Source organism: Cheilinus undulatus, linkage group 6, assembly GCF_018320785.1.
Source record: "Cheilinus undulatus linkage group 6, ASM1832078v1, whole genome shotgun sequence".
Lineage (NCBI taxonomy): Eukaryota > Metazoa > Chordata > Actinopteri > Labriformes > Labridae > Cheilinus > Cheilinus undulatus.
In genome coordinates this window covers 51,483,444-51,500,093 of record NC_054870.1, presented here as the reverse complement: position 1 = coordinate 51,500,093, position 16,650 = coordinate 51,483,444, and the positions used below count along the sequence as shown (strand labels likewise).

Sequence of the window (16,650 nt, the reverse complement as noted above, 5' to 3'; positions counted from 1 at the left end):
GCAAACTCCTGCAGACTCTCTGAATCAGGATGTGCTTCTCTGTTTGCATGCAAATTCATTCTCTATTTATCAATTCTTCAATAAAAGTGGAATAAATGCGTTGAACTTGTAAATAAAGAATAATTTCTCAGTGTTGGATCGCATATTAAATGTCACAATAACCTTGGCAGCATTTCTGTATGGATATAAATACCTGATGTAACTCTGCAGCAACAAAAACAGAAGTCCTGGGCATCTCAAGTTGGCTCATTTCTGATTTGAATCATGAAAATTGCTTACTTACTGTCTACATTACACCATTAATTAGCAGCATTGCCATGCAGAGGTGCTGGCAAACAGATCCATCCCTTACCTATGCTTCCGTCTGGTCTATTTCTTTTATATGTTTTATTAGACGACCGATCACTACAACTAAAGAGGTTTTACTATATTAAAACTCCCTTTATCAAAGAGAATCAAAGCAATAAGTAAATACAAACCTACAGAACTGAAACAAATCTGCATTGATTTGTTATTATAAACCTGCAGAAGCCTGAAAATATCTGAAATTATTGCTGTAAATAATTGGACGTGTTTCTGCAGATATAATTAGACTCTGCAGGAGCAACACATGCATATGAAATATGTAAATATTATGATGGGCAAGGCTACATTAGAATGCATTTAACAAACAGTGATTTCTAAGATCAACCTTGATCTTTATTCATGGCCTGCATACAGACGCAGACTGAATTCATTATAACCTCAGAGTGAGAGTGAGTCACGGGGAAAGAGGGAGAAGTTAAAAGAGAATCTGGTTCAACTGTGCTGCGAGGCTGATGAATTAAGATGATGCTGGCACAAAAATCCCCTCCATTATCCTCAGAGTCCTCAAAACGTCAAACTAAAGTATGTTTGATGAATCTCGGTTTACGTGTCTTTAAATTAATCATAAATACTTTAATCCACAGCAGCAGCAGGGGTCGATCTCTCCCAAGGAAGACGGCAGAGTCACAGACAGAGCAGAGACTGTAGATGATTCTGAGTCTGAGAGCTGAGCCGGCCCGTGGAAGGGTCCCCCAACGGGGAGGGGTTCAGAGGAGGATCTAGACCAGTGTTACTCAACCCTACTCAACCAAAGAGCAAGATTGTTGAAAAATACCTTTGCAAGAGCCGTAATCTATGTGGTGAAAAGTGGTGAAAATGGCTTGAAGTAGCAATAAAAATAAGTGAAAGGTGGCAAAAATGGGGAAAAATAAGAAAAAAAGAGGTATTAAATGGCAAACAGCAGTTTAAATGGATGAAAAGTAGCAAAAAAATGGTGAGAAAAAGTGGGATAAAAGTGGCAAAAATGGGGGAAAATAGGAAACAACTGGTATTCAATGGCAAAAGGTAGCTTAAATGGGCAAAAAAAAGTGGCAAAAAATTGTAAAAAAGGGCAAAAAGTGGCAAAAAAGTGGTATTTACTGGTGAAGCGTAGCTTAACCGGGTGAAAAGTGGCAAAAAATGGTGAAAAAGGGCAAAAAGAAGAGGCAACAATGGGCAAAAAAGGAAAAAGTGGTATTTGATGGCAAAAGTTAGCTTAAATGTGTGAAAAGTGGCAAAAAATGGTGAAAAGGTGCAAAAAGTTTCCATTTTCTAAGGTTTTCTGGGGGAATAACATTTAAAATTAAGACATAAAAGAACCACAAATAATCACAAAAGAGCCACACGCTGACTATCACTGGTCTAGACCTTAGTTACACTAAAGATCCACGTCAAGGTTAACAGAGAAAGCCAGATCTACCTGCATGAATTCACTAAAAAACAACTTACATTTGCTTTTTTTACTGAGTTTTCATCCACATTGGATGCAGATTTAATGATTACTGCACATAATGCATGCATTTTTACCTCCCTGAATAAGCTAAAAGTTTACATTCAACAACTTATGCAGCCTTTCCAATTTGTATGCTAGAGGGGTTGGAAACGCTCGAAGGGAAAGATGGAGAAAAAATGAAAGCAAGCACTCATCACACTATTTTTTGTCAATAAAATCCTAGAGCACTGTGCAAAACTCTGAGGTATGTTTGAGCCAAGGCTGCAGTGATGTGGTGAGTAAGCTGCCTGAGGGAGGATTGACACAACCCCAGTCCTGCTCTGGATACTGGTACTGGTTACTAATGGTGCCCTGAATGGGATTTGATCCCCCAACCTCCCATAACCGAGTCAGCGTTGTAAACCACTGAGCTATCGAGCAATGGAATAGTATCAGACAGACAACAGGCCAGTTTTTAATTAATTATCAAAAATAGCAAAACCCTTTAACACCATCTAATCTGTACTAATCTATAGAATCATATTAAAGTTGATAATTCTGGCACAGTGATGACTATTTGTTCAAACTTTACTGTAAAAATATCCAAGCCTGTATCACCAATCAGCAAAAAAGTATTATTTTAAGCCCATATCACCCACACTGAAGTATAAATATAAATCCGTCTTCCAGCGTTTTCTGCAGGTCACCGTCAGATCAAATAAAACCAGAGACTAACTTTATAAGGGGTGGAGATCATTATCATCATGGGGATATCGGAGCAGATTAACCGTTCTCCGTAGAGCATCCTTTAGGAGCCGCAGAGCTAAATCACACGGTTAGAGAAGTCAGACAGGGCAGATAACAGCTCAGATGTCTGAGTCACTGAAGGAAAAACATCAGAGAGGCAGAAAAAAGAGAGACTTCAGTCAGTTAGAGGAAGAAGATCGAAGGAGACGGAGAGGAGAGTGGCACAAAATCTGCCCAAAATATTTAAGAAATCACATTCATAATCCATCAGTGACTCTCTCTGCAGAAGGAGACAGCAGGCCTGCAGCAGTCAGAGTACCATGTTCTTACTGATACGGTTAAACACGAGCGGAGACGGCTGTGACTGATGTGTCTGACAGCATGGAGGGGAAAGTCAGACCGAGGCCGGGGCAATTAATCTGATTTTAGCAATAAATGATATTCTTGGGAAAATAAAAACGTTTTTTCAGAAACAGCGCATCAGAGAGGGGAAAAAACAAAGGTTTTAGTCCAATCAACAAAATCAGTGTTCCATGTTATCCCTGTTATAAATAAAATATAAATAGAAATATGGTAATGTGCATTTTTAACACGATTGCTCCCATTCTGCCTTATCTGATGAATGGCTCTGTTATCTGTATGTTTAAAGGATTGGTGTAAAACTCCTATTCCAAAAAAGTTGGGATGCTGTGTCAAAGGTAAATAAAAACAGAAGTCAATGATTGCCAAACCTCATAAACCCATATTTTACTAACAATAGAGCATAAACAACATATCAGATTTTGAAACTGACACATGTGACTATTTTGAGGCTGTACTCAACCAAAGAAAAACTTGGTCAACTAAAATCACATCAGATCATCAATTAATTGATTGGTCGTGGGACGGACCAAAAAAGAAAAGTAAATTAAAACAACCTTCATGTTATTTCTACATCAAACGTATCACTGACAGTGTAGTCAGTGTATCTAGGTGGTAATTAAAATTCAAAATCAACCTAAAATGAACCTAAAAATCGTACAAATTTTGCAGTATAACCACCTTATTTTGTAATTAAACAATAATTGACTCAGACCCAACCAAACTGCACCTTCTTATATTTATATGATTCCTGAAAATATAACAATATGAACTAGTGATCTGTGATCACAGCTCATTTATTATTTGAAATTATGTTTAAAACTTACTCCAGATAGTTTATTTGTCTTTTTATAATGTAACTTCTAACAAGACATACCTGAATAGTTATATTGATGGGTTTTGTTTTTGTAAATTATATTATAACTACTGAAAAAATAAAAACACATGACGTCTCCCTCCTCACCCCTGCAAGAAAAAAAGGATTCTTCCAATTAAAGTAGCACGTGCGATTGTTCAACCAATTGGATTTTGGTCAGACATGAGGTCATCGACCAATTAATCGACCGATCAACTTGAAGCTTTCAACCCTAGACCATTTCATGAAAAATTTACCTCAATTTAATTTGATGGTAGCAACACATCTCAAAAAAGTAGGGACGGGGCAACAAAAGGCTAGAAAAGTAAGTGGTACTAATGAGAAACAACTGGAGGAGCATTTTGGGACTAATTCAGTTAATTCTCAACAGGTCAGTGACAAGGAAAAATCCAGCAAAGAAAACCCAGGACTGTTGAGCAGCTAGAATCCCACAACTGACCAGAATGGGACAACATTCCTCTCCCAAAACTCCATCAACTGGTCTCCCAGATGTTTACAGACTCATGCTACACAAACATGGCCCCGTCCCAACTTTTTTTGAGATGCCATCAAATTTAAAATGAGCTAAAAATTTTCCTGAAATGGTAAAATGTCTCAGTTTCAACATCTGATATGTCGTTCATGTCCTACTGTGAATAAAATCTGGGTCAATCATTGACTTCTGTTTGTATTTATATTTTGCACAGCGACCCAGCTTTTTTGGAGCTGGCTGTAAATAAATAACAAACTTTATAGTTAATATAACCCCAGATGATTTCATTTTAAATATTCTTCAATCTTTCTTTCATTTACATTTTTAATTGTCCTTATTTCATCATGATTAAGAGCGATGAATGATCGATGACTCCCAGCAGCTCTGCAGAGTGAAGCAGCCTCAGAGGAATAAAGTTTTTAGGATTTAATTACGTTAAATAAACAGAAACGAGCCACAGAACATTAAAATCAGCGTCAGTGTTTCTGTATTATTCTCTTAATTCAGCTCTGATGGTTGAATAAATAACAGTGGATTATGACAGGAGGAGCTGCATGAATCAGGACTCAGGTTAAGATGTGACAGACATGTGCGTAGTAATTATGACCGGGTTTTTCCTGGCTAAAAGCGAGGCAGAGATGGGACCCTTCGGATCATACGCGCTCTGAACTAAGTAGGGAGGTCTGGGGACACGCTGTCCCAGGAGATATATTTCTAATAACAACAATCTAGTTCACTTTGAGAGCAAAATCGAGAGGCTGACTATGAAAAATGTCTCTTTCCACAGTTCTGTCTTCCTGTAGCACTTAAACAAGCTGATAACTTGTTACCGGTGTTTCATTCAAATTATGAAGGGCTCGCTAGGAAATTAAGTACGCCGTTCTTCCTCTTTGACAGTTTTGGCAGTGACGCCCGGTGTACTGTCACTGATATGGCGTCCTAACACAGCGACTGAAAAAGAGATCCTCCTGGTGCGATGCTTGTCAGAAAATAAGTCTTCATGACCTCAGAGCTCTGAGAGCTGGGGCTGCTGGAGGACAAACCCTGACTGAGGATGAAAGTGTCACTAAAGCAGCAGTTTCAGACAGACTAAAGTTACCAAATCTGATTTATGTCCTCCTCCATCAGCGTCTCCTGATGCTGCTTGAGCTCTGTCATGGTGTTTTTATCTAAACTCAAATTAATGCTGTTTTAGTGCAGATTTTCTTCATAATGAGTTTTTTGTACTGCATTTAATTGTTTTTGTTTAAATTAGCATAATGGGAAAAAAGCATAATCCAGAGGAAAAAAAAACAGAATACTAACAAAAAAGTGAGTTTTTCTAGAAAACAGGCAGAGTGGCTGAGGAAAACACAGATTTACAAAGAATTCTGGAATATTTCAGAATTCTGAAAAAAAGTCACAACACTGACATGAAAGTCAGAGCTCTGAGAAAAAAAGTCAGAAATCTTGGAAAAAAAATGTCAGAGTCCCAAACTCTTTGGATAAAGTCAGAAATATTGTTGGGGGATGAGGATTCTGAGATTAAGGTTAGATTTCTGAGAATAAAGACAGAATTATGAGGGTTAGGACAGAATTTTGACCTTTTTCCTCAAATTTTGAAAAAAGTTTGGTCTTGATTTTTTTCTGCAGTAGTATAATCCATTTTGATATCGAGGACTTCTATTTTATTGTCAAACATTCTCATATCACTACAATCATACAGAATTTTATAGCTCTGGTACCTTGACAATCATAATCTTGTTTTCAGCCTCTTTATGTCATCAATCATTTCTCAGTCAGAGACACTGAAACCTTGACTGTGAGGAGAACATCCTCAGTCACACACCTGCTGTCAGGTGAGTGAAGAAGGTGTCAGACACACGGAGGTAACACAGAAATGGACAGACGAGGGAGGAGAAAAAGCCGACAGAGATAAATGACGACAGCGTTACAGCAGGTTGATGGAGAGGAGGGTTACTATAAATACTCCTGCTCTAGAGTCACAGCATCAAACCAGCCTTCATCATCCTTCACTAGCTTAAACATTCTCTAGAAGTTTCTCCCCCACATCTCCAAGTTCACATTAAATCACCTCTGTACAGATATGTAGGCATTATGAAGACTGAAGCCGACGTGCTCTTACGTGGGTTTCTCGTTGGTGATCAGAACTTTGACCTTGTTCAGAGCCTTCTTAGCACCAGTGGGGGCGGGGGCAGCAGCAGGCGCAGGTTTTGTGTGGGCTGGGCTCGCGTGAGGGCTGGCGATGTAAACCTTTTTACCGGCGCTGCCCGGAGGTTTGGAGTGGGAGAAATCTGTGATGAAGACGATTCCTTCGCTGGTCAGCACTGCAGAGAGAGGGGGGGGAGTGGGGGGACGTCACAGAGAGGCAGCCATCTTTACTGGATGGTTTGAGTTCAGTTTAAGAGGATACATCAGCATGAGGAGAAATGTAGAAGGTAGCCTTTGTAATTCTCCATCCACTCCCTCAGAGGTAGGGCTGTGGTAGGATCAAGAGGGATATTGGCACTAAGCAGTAACGCCTCTGGCCTTGACTTTCACCGGTGCAGAGGCATGAACACATACTGTTCCTATACAGAGATCTATCTTTAACTTCCTCAGCCTACAGAGCCTGATGATGCAGAGTTAAAGATAATGTTGAGAAAACTTTGAGTCAGATTTGGTTCACCTACACGCCATGTTGGAGGGATCAAACGGGTCAAAGGAGAAGGAGAGGATGTTCTCCGCGTAGCTCTTTTTCCACAGCTTGGTGCCGGTGTCGCCGTTCCACAGCACGATGTAGTTTGGAGGATGCACGGCCAGGAGCAGATCACGAGACGCATCCTGATTCCACAACCACTCCAAGTCTGACACCAACAGAAAAGAGAAGAGAATAATAAGTCAGAGAGATGGCAGGAGCATCTTAATGAAAACAAACTGCCAGCAGCAGAGACACAACTCAAACTTTCTTCTTGGCAGAAATGTCTCGGTCCAGTACAGAGCCAAATAAATCCACAGGCAGAGCACAAACCCACACCAGCATTAAAGGGAAGAAGAAGAGAGGGGGAGGGTTTCTCACCTTGGATGGGTTTGGAGTGCTCCTGGATCTCGCAGTGGGCGGTGCCGCTCACCACATCCCACACGATGATCTTCCCCGAGGCGTCTCCTGAAGCCAGCCGCAGACAGTACGGAGAGCTCTGGTTGTGGTAGTAGTTTTCTCTGGACCATTTCACCTGGAAGAAGCAAAACAAAGCACAAGCTGAGGCATGGACACACAAAAAAACACAGCAGTGTTAAGGAACAAAACTACCAGATCTTTACATACCAGTAATTAAACTTTGACATGATTCTAGTAGAAATAAACAGTGTTCAAACCTATTTAAATAAACAAGACTATGTGTTTCCTCTGCTCCTTTTTCTGTTAGTAGGAGGCTTACAGCGTGATCCGACTGCATGAATGTAGTCTGATGTTGTCTTTCCAGCCGACTGTTCAAACATGAGGTATAAAAATTAAAATCAGGGAAGATGACTTAGTTTTCAACAGAGACCTTCTTAAAAGTCTTTTACGAGAGAGACCTGGCCTAACGGTACACAGACAAAAACTGCTGCTGAGACAGCTCTTTGAAAAAAAGCCTGCCCTTTCACCAACGACCCTGCGGCTTACCCTCCATGAATATGTTCTGATAAAGTAGTCTGAAAAAAGCATGCCCTTTTACCAATGAACCTGCATGGTTTACCTTCCATGAAAATGCTGAGACAGCACTCTGAGAACAACCTGCCCTTTCACCAATGGCCTTCTGTGACTAAACCTCCAACAATATACTGATACAGCACTCTGAAAAAAGCCTGTCCTTTTACCAAGGAACCTCTGTGGCTTACCCTCTATGAATATGCTTTGATACAGCGCTCTCAAAAAAAGCCTGTCCTTTTACCAATGACCCTCTGTGGCTTACCCTCCATGAATATGCTTTGATAAAGCGCTCTGAAAAAAGCCTGTCCTTTTACCAAGGAACCGCTGTGGCTTACCCTGCATGAATATACTGATACAGAATTCTGAAAAATGCCCACCCTTTCACCAACAACCTTCTGTGGCTTACCCTGCATTTATATGCTTTGATACAGCACTCTGAAAAAGCTCACCATCTTACCAATGACCCTCCGTGGCTTACCCTGCATAAATATGCTGATACAGCACTCTGAGAACAACCTGCCCTTGCACCAATGACCCTCTGTGGCTTACCCTCCTTGAATATGCTAATAAAGCACTCTGAGAATGGGCTGCCCTTTCACCAATGACCTTCTGTGGCTTACCCTCCTTGAATATGCTGATAAAGCACTCTGAGAATGGGCTGCCCTTTCACCAATGACCTTCTGTGGCTTACCCTCAATGAATATGCTTTGATACAGTGCTCTAAAAAAAAGAAGACTGCCATCTTACCAATGACCCTCCATGTCTGACCCTGCATAAATATGCTGATACAGCCCTCTGAGAACAGCCTGCCCTTTCACTAAAGGACTTTCTGTGGCTTACCCTCCATGAATATACTGAGACAGCCTGCCCTTTCACCGATGACCTTCTGTGGCTTACCTTCCTTGTGGATTTTTTCAGTGATTGTCTTTGGGACAAGTGTCCATACAGCCGTCTTCCATGATTGTGGTTGTGTACTGAACCAGAGTGAAAGAAGAAAGCCTCTGGAAACCTTTGCAGGTGAAATAACTAACAATAAACTGGACTTTTCTACATCATCATATTTCACAAAGCATAGCCAAAACAGCCTGGATGTGACTGGACGACAAGTGAAAACCTAATGCCTCCTGTCTCGGCTATGGACACTGCAGAAGCATAAAAAGGGAATAGAGTTTAAGTTATTATTCTAATTTTCATACATAAAAGATGATAACATGTACTTATGCTATAATGGAGCATTAAATCTTCCTCCTAACTGTGGAAAAGGTCTTATTTGCTGTAATACTACAAAGTTTATCTAAAATCTCTTGTTGAATTAAAGTGGCCGTGGGGAGGAAACAAACAAAAACTCATAGAAATGAGATAAACGAGGGAAACAAACAACATCAACATTCAGCCGGTGTTCTGTTTTTAAAAAGACAAATGGCTCTGTGAAGAAGTGGGTGTTTAAATAATTGATGATGTCCGTGTATTTATTCCTGAAAAGGCCGGCTCTTTTCATTCTTTCTGTTTAATTCTGCAGACCCTCTGTGGTCAGACGGGCTGAGGAGGAACGGCGTGCTGCTGTGTGGCTGTGTGCTGCTTACAAGATTAGAGTACGTTTCTGAGTGAGGAACAAGAGCGTCTGATGGAAACCAGGCTCTGATAATCACAGCTCGATTTACGGCCCATTACTTTCACCTCTACAAACTAACACGTACACCCTGTTTACATTATGAATTAATGACAAGTTTTGGTCAATCAGACATCAGGACTGCACGTTAGTCTGTATTCTGCATTAACTACACATCTCCAATGACAGCCGGACATCAGAGTCTGTCTCTTACACCATTTCTGTGGCTCTCTCACAGATTAGCATCCACACATGCTGCAGTGAAGCTGCTGCTGATAAGAACATGCCGCGTTCCACATTGTTATGCAGATGAAATTTTTCTCTTATTTTCCCAAATATTAATGCAAATGACACAATATTTTTCAAGTCATCAGCCGTTAGAGCATAATTCCACTGTTTTTGAACAAACTTCATAATGATAACCATTTTTTTTTTTTAAACCCTACAACCTTACAACATAAACTTCAAAGACAAAGATGGAATGTTTTAGAAATTGTAAAGGATGACATCAACTTCAAAGGCAAAGATGGAATGTTTTATAAACTTTAAAGGATGACAGAATCTTCAAAGGCAAAGATTGAATGTTTTATACATTTTAAAGGATGACAGCATCTTCAAAGGCAATGATGGAATATTTGATAACTTTTAAAGGATGACATCAACTTCGTAGGCAAAGATGGAATGTTTTATAAACGTTAAAGGCAAAGATGGCATGTTTTCTAAAAGGAAAACATTGACATAATCTTCAAAGGCAAACATTGAATGCTTTGCAAACTTTAAAGGATGACATCATCCTTAAAGGCAAAGATGGAATGTTTTATACACTTTAAAGGATTACATCATCCTCAAAGGCAAACATGGAATGTTTTATAATCTTTAAAGGCTGACAGCATCTTCAAAGGCGAAGATGGAATGTTTTAAAAACCTTAAAGGCAAAGATGGAATGTTTTATACACTTTAAAGGATTACATCATCCTCAAAGGCAAACATGGAATGTTTTATAATCTTTAAAGGCTGACAGCATCTTCAAAGGTAAAGATGGAATGTTTTACAAACTTTAAAGGATGGCATGATCTTCAAAGGCAAACATGGAATGCTTTACAAACTTTAAAGGATGACATCCCCCTCAAAGGCAAAGATGGAATGTTTTATACACTTTAAAGGATGACATAAACTTCAAAGGCAAAGATGGAATGTTTTATAAACTTGAAAGGATGACATCACCCTCAAAGGCAAAGATGGAATGTTTTATACACTTTAAAGGATGACATAAACTTCAAAGACAAAGATGGAATGTTTTATACACTTTAAAGGATGGCATCATCCTCAAAGGCAAAGATGGTATGCCTGCTCACTTTTTTGGTGCGTCTGGTTACCAAAGTGACATTTTATATTCAAATCCCCCATAGACAGTTCTCCAAATCCTGGTTACAATGTTTTTAATGCATGAATCAAGCTAACCAGCTACCTGAAGACCCATGGCTATAAAACATCTGATTTGGCACAAAAAACAGCATTCGGAAATAGAGAAAAGGCAAAGATAAAAGACTATATATTTCTCTTTAAGAGGATGAAAGAACTACGTATCCCACAATCCATTGTGATTCCTTTTGTTCCACATTAAAGATAGTTTCCAAGCTTTTGAACCACAAATGTACCTCTTTTCTACACATATCTCTATTGTAGTTTTTACATTTGAAATGGTAATGTAATAAATCCTGGTTTCGCATTCATTGCTTCATACTAAAACAGCATGTATCATCGTCATCTACAGTCAATAGTCTTCGTTCAGTAAACATTACCATGGCTACTGGAGACCCCACCAATCAGAGATGTCGCTGTGACATTTCAGTATTGTGGGTTATGTTGTAGTTTTAGCCTAGACCACAAATAAACTATGTTTTTCTTGAAACAGGTTGATATCCTAAAAACTTTGGTTGTCTACAAGAGCATGTGTCAGATGTCAGGTAGCCCCAAGTGAGTTTAACTTGGATTCTTCTTGGATATGACTAATGATTAACCTTGCAAAGCAGATGGACACGCCTGTTTCCTTGTTTTTCACTGGCGAATCCATCTTGTTAAGCACTCATCTGAAACGTTTGGGCCCAATTAGAAAGTGACAGGACCAATCAGCCACGAGGGGCAGCACTTTGAGGCTCAGCAGAGTCGTGACGTTAACAAGCAGCAGCAAGAGCTGGTGCAGTTATGGAGGAAGAGATTAGCGTGGATGCTGCTAAAATGCCAGTTTTATCAGAACTTGACAACAATTCTTCTTAAAAGAAGAACAAAGAACAGCAGTGAGTTGTTTTTTTTTTTCAAAAACGACAAAATTCGAGTACTTACATGTCTATAGTTGCCATGTTTCGCGTTATTCCTTAGTAGCTGCGCACGCGCAACTCGATAACCGCTACGTCACGTGTTTTGTTGCTCTGATTGGCCTGTAGAGATGTGATAGACAGAACATTCATCCAATCACACTCCGAGTTTTTTTCAAATCCTCTGCCTTTTCTCAAACGTTTCCTATTGAAGCTTTCCCAGATGGGTGTGTGAAACAAATTTATCTGGCATGTCAGGTTAACTAATGATTACATCAACTATGGAGAACATGAACAGGGTTTTACTTCCGGAACCACACTGTTGAGCCTATAGTGGGCCAAAGTGGGCAACTTTTGGAAAAGTGGGTAAAACAGCTGAGGAGTGATGGTTTCTCTTGTCCTCACCTCACAAGTTGCATCCACTTGTATTCAGATTTATTGGTGAATAATCACAGTTTTTCACAAGTAAGCAGCACAAAACATTAATGTGATACAGCAACAGAACAGCAGCTCCCTGCAGAAGTTCACACTTCCTTGTGTATCAGTTACCTCTGGTGTCTTTAAGGCAATGATAAACATGTCTGGTAATGGTGGCTCTGATTGTGCTGACTAATAATGATTAGTGAAATAGAAAATCGTTTAAAGTGTTTTGAAAAATAGGCACAACTTCAGAATGATCGAATTATTATAGAGTTCAGAGAAAAAACTGCATATTGGAAGTTAAAAACTCTGAGGACAAACATGGACATGAAGCAGTCACAGACCTTGACCACGTTGGCTTTGTGTTTCTCCAGCACCTGGATGGTCTGAGACGTCTTTGGGTCGATGATGAGAATACTGGAGTGACATCCTTGAGCGATCAGCCCCTGCCAGCCCCTTCAAAATAAAAGTCCAGAAAGAGCGTGTTATATTAAGGTGAATGGTGAAAGAAATTAATGATCGCTCCACATCAGAGTAACGGAGATATTTAGCAAAGATGAGGCTGAACAGCTGAACGAGCCCTCATACAGCTAATTTATAGAGTAATTGTTTTGTTTAATGAGACATGACTTCAGTGTGGCTGAGCAGCAGTTTGAATGTCTCTTTAATATATGTAGAATCACTTGTCTCTTTCGTGCCATTATTAAAAGCCCTCTTAATGTGTTGTTGGACTAAGGAGGGCTTCTACTTGATAAGCCTGGAGAAGTGCTGGCTTTCTGCTGTAGAAAATTAAAATAAGACAGCACGTTCGTGGGGCTCGATCCAAAAACAACAACCATAAAGAAGCAAAAACTGTCCGCATATCCGGAAGCTCCTGGTTGGGTTTTTATTAATGAACAAGCAACCAGCCAGTGTGCAGACTTGGCAAGAAAAAAGTAAGTCTAATAAAAAGGAAGAGTCATACAGCAGGCAGAAAACGAGAGAGTGGACTTCATTTTTTTCTTCTTCTAATTTACAGGACGTCCCAATTCTCCTCTTTAGTTTTAGTTCTTATGATGACTTATTTCAACGGCAGCATTGTCTAAATATTGTTGAGATCTGCCATTATCTGTGTTTCTTTTATATTTATAAGATATATGGCTGAAGAGGACTCTCCTGGTAATAGACAGCAACATTCTAGAAAACCAGTTCCAAAAAAGTTGGGACACTGTGTCAAATGTAAAGATACACAAAAGTCAAACAGCGTCAAATCTCATAAACCCAGATTTTATCCACAATAGAACATAAACAACATAGCAGATGTTGAAACTGAGACATTTTACAATTTCATTGAAATATTAGCTCATTTTGAATTTGATGGCAGCAACGCATCTCAGAAAAGTAGGGACAGGGGCAGCAAAAGGCTGGAAAAGTAAGTGGTGTTGATGAGAAACAGCTGGAAGAGCATTTGGGCACTGATTATGTGACAGTGTCACCAAATAAATAAATATGAATGAATTTGAACAAAGAGTAATAAATGTAAGGATGAAAACTGCAGCTTTTCTTTAAATAGGTAAAAGAAAATATTCCCTGTATATTTTAAGGTGTGATATGTGGGCATCCGCTGTCAATTTTGTATATTGATTTATGGGTAAAATGATGAGGAAAAAAAACAAGATAATATAAGGAGGTTATGTGTCGTGGGGGAAGAGGCGGAGAAGGAGGGACCCGGGAAAAAGACAAAGCAGCAGGCAGACATGAGGAGTTGGGGCCTGAAAGTAAAATAAAAAGTAACAAGCTGCCTGGTAAAATAAGTATTAAGTTTAAAAACATTAAACCGGCTAGCAGATTACGACAATATTCCCACTGGACTTCTCTGTGCGGATGCTGAAGGATGCGTCGGGAGACGGAACAAAGGAATGCTTTCCCATGGATAATGATTCCAGGATCAGGTGAGATTTTCTCTTGTTGGTTATTTTACCTGGTATACCAGAGTAGCAATCGCTAATTTTGTTTTTGGGCTATTTCTGTCACGAGGAGTTGTGTTTTTTCCTTCATTTTCTTGAGGATTATAAAGTGTTCTGCATTTGCGTGCGTCACAAACTTAAAAAACTCTTTAAAGACACTAAAAAGTGCTTGAAGAAAGAAAGTTTGCATTTTTCGTTAGTTTGGGACTTTTTGTTTATTTAGAAATTATAAAAACTGATGTTAAATCATTATTTTTGTTGTGATCCAGGTTTGATTTAACTTCACGTGCCGTGCGTGCATTGTTCGGGTGGCGGTAATTAAATGTGAAACCTTTTGAAATTTATGACGTTCTCTTGAGAGCTTCATAGATTATTTTGGTTCAGAGGTGTTGTTTATCTCATTGTTAAATATTCTTTACCTAAAAAGGTTTTCTATTTTCCTTAGAAGTTCCCCCTTGTGTGTGATTAACGCTGACTTGATAAAGGTTAAGTGTTACAATTACGTTACTTGTCAGGTTAGGAACATGACTGGGTATAAAGGGAGCATTTTAGAGAGGCAGAGTCTCTCAGAAGTAAAGATGGACAGAGGTTCACCAATCTGTGAAAATTTGGATCTAAAAATTGTGAAACAATTTCAGAAAAACGTTCCTGAACACTTTGAATCTCTCTCCACCTACAGTCCATAATATCAACGAAAGATTCAGAGAATATGGAGAAATCTCTGTGAGCAAGGGACAAGGCTGAAGGGGCCCTCAGGGGCCACTGCATTAAAAACAGGCATGATTCTGGACTGAAATCACTGCATGGGCTCAGGAACATGCCAGAAATCATCATCTGTCGACACAGTTGGCCGTGCCATCCACCAATGACAGTTACAGCTGCCAGTTCTCCTGGCTCAGCTCTCAAGCCTGCAGCTCTGATGGTATGGGGCTGCATTAGTGCCTATGGCATGGGCAGCTCTAACATCTGGAAAGTACAGAGAGGTTTTAGAGCAACATGTGCTCCCATCCAGACAACGTCTCTGTCAGGGAAGGCCTGGACTGTTTCAGCAAGACGATGCTAAAACACATACCACATCCGTCACAACAGCATGGCTTCACAGGAGAAGAGTACGGGTCCTGAACTGGTCTGCCTGCATTCAGGATCCTTCACAGCAAAGAAGAGTCAGCTAGAATCCGACATCAGACAAGAATGGGAAAACATTCCTCTCCCACAACTCCATCAACTGGTCTCCTCACTTAGATGTTTACAGACTGTTGTTAAAAGAAGAGGAGATGCTACACACTGGTAAACATGGGCCTGTCCCTATTTTTGAGCTGCCATCAAATCCAAAGAGAGCTAATATTTTTCATGAAATGGTAAAATGATGACTGCAGAGATATTCTGCACACGTATTTAAATGAATGGACCCATAATAACACTGACTGAGGATGTTAGTGTTGTATGACATTTACCAGCGAAAGCAGAAACAGAGAATTGTCTGTTGTGAAACCACAGAGGTCACGTGATAAAAATGCCTCCAGGTTAACTTATTAAATGTGACATCATCAGAGATCACATGACCCTCAGTCAGCCTGAATGTTTCAGTCATTGATACTAAACTCTGATGTAACATCGCTTATTCTCACTGACATGCATTCATAATGTTAAATATAGAGTATTATCGTAAATATCGGTAATAAAGCATAAACATTTATTACACAGACCGGAAATCTCCTCTGTGTTTAAACGAAGCTAATCACAGATGCTAACGGCACTGCTGCAGCACTCACCAATCCACCGCGCTTTTATTTTGAAGGTTCAGAGTTCCGGTCAGAGTCCGGGCTGCTAGTTTGATGTTGACCGTGTATGGAATCATCTTCAGTCATCAGTTTAATAAAAGCGTTCACATCTATCGATTAAAGGATGCTATAATGGATTAGCTTCTCTGCTTCTTCCCTGTTCAGAATCCAAACAGGAAGTGCAGCGGTGTTTGGTGACAGAGAGCCGTGTGGGAACAACTCTCAGAGTGGCAAGGTTCCGATATCTGAACGTAATGTCATCAAACTTTGTGAGGAGTTTTCAGCAGGAAATACAACAGTCTGAAATCATTATGATGCCTATTTAGAACTTTTTAAAGCAAATAAGACTAGAATTGTAAGGCTGATCGTTTCTTCAGAGTAATTTGTTGTGCCTCCATGTTTCACAGCTAATGTTCAGGGTAAGCAGTACGTTTTTTTAATTCACAAACAAAAATAATGTAAATTAATTAATAGATAAATAGAGAAATCCTCTTTATTTACACAGCATATTTTAAAAACATGTAAGTTTACCTAAAGGCCGAAAAGTAAAACCACAGAAATACAAATACAGCTGAAATAAAAACATTATGAGGACGATATTAAAGCAAATAAAAATATCATAAAATCAATTAAAACATAATTAAAACATAAGAATAATAATAAAAAACACACACAC

At 39.5% G+C, this 16,650-nt stretch overlaps 1 protein-coding gene across 1 annotated transcript in view; it reads right to left on the bottom strand.

Annotated features, from left to right (window-relative positions):
• wdr11 (WD repeat domain 11) overlaps positions 1-16,155 on the bottom strand; it is a 127,892-nt gene extending 111,737 nt beyond the window's left edge. The window contains exons 1-5 of the mRNA XM_041789390.1: positions 15,966-16,155; positions 12,592-12,703; positions 7,292-7,445; positions 6,906-7,079; positions 6,359-6,560 (exon numbers count right to left, since the gene is read on the bottom strand). Coding sequence (XP_041645324.1) covers positions 6,359-6,560; positions 6,906-7,079; positions 7,292-7,445; positions 12,592-12,703; positions 15,966-16,051 — 728 coding nt within the window. The 5' untranslated portion in view covers positions 16,052-16,155. The remainder of the gene's footprint in view (positions 1-6,358; positions 6,561-6,905; positions 7,080-7,291; positions 7,446-12,591; positions 12,704-15,965) is intronic.
• Between the last annotated feature and the right edge of the window lie 495 nt (positions 16,156-16,650).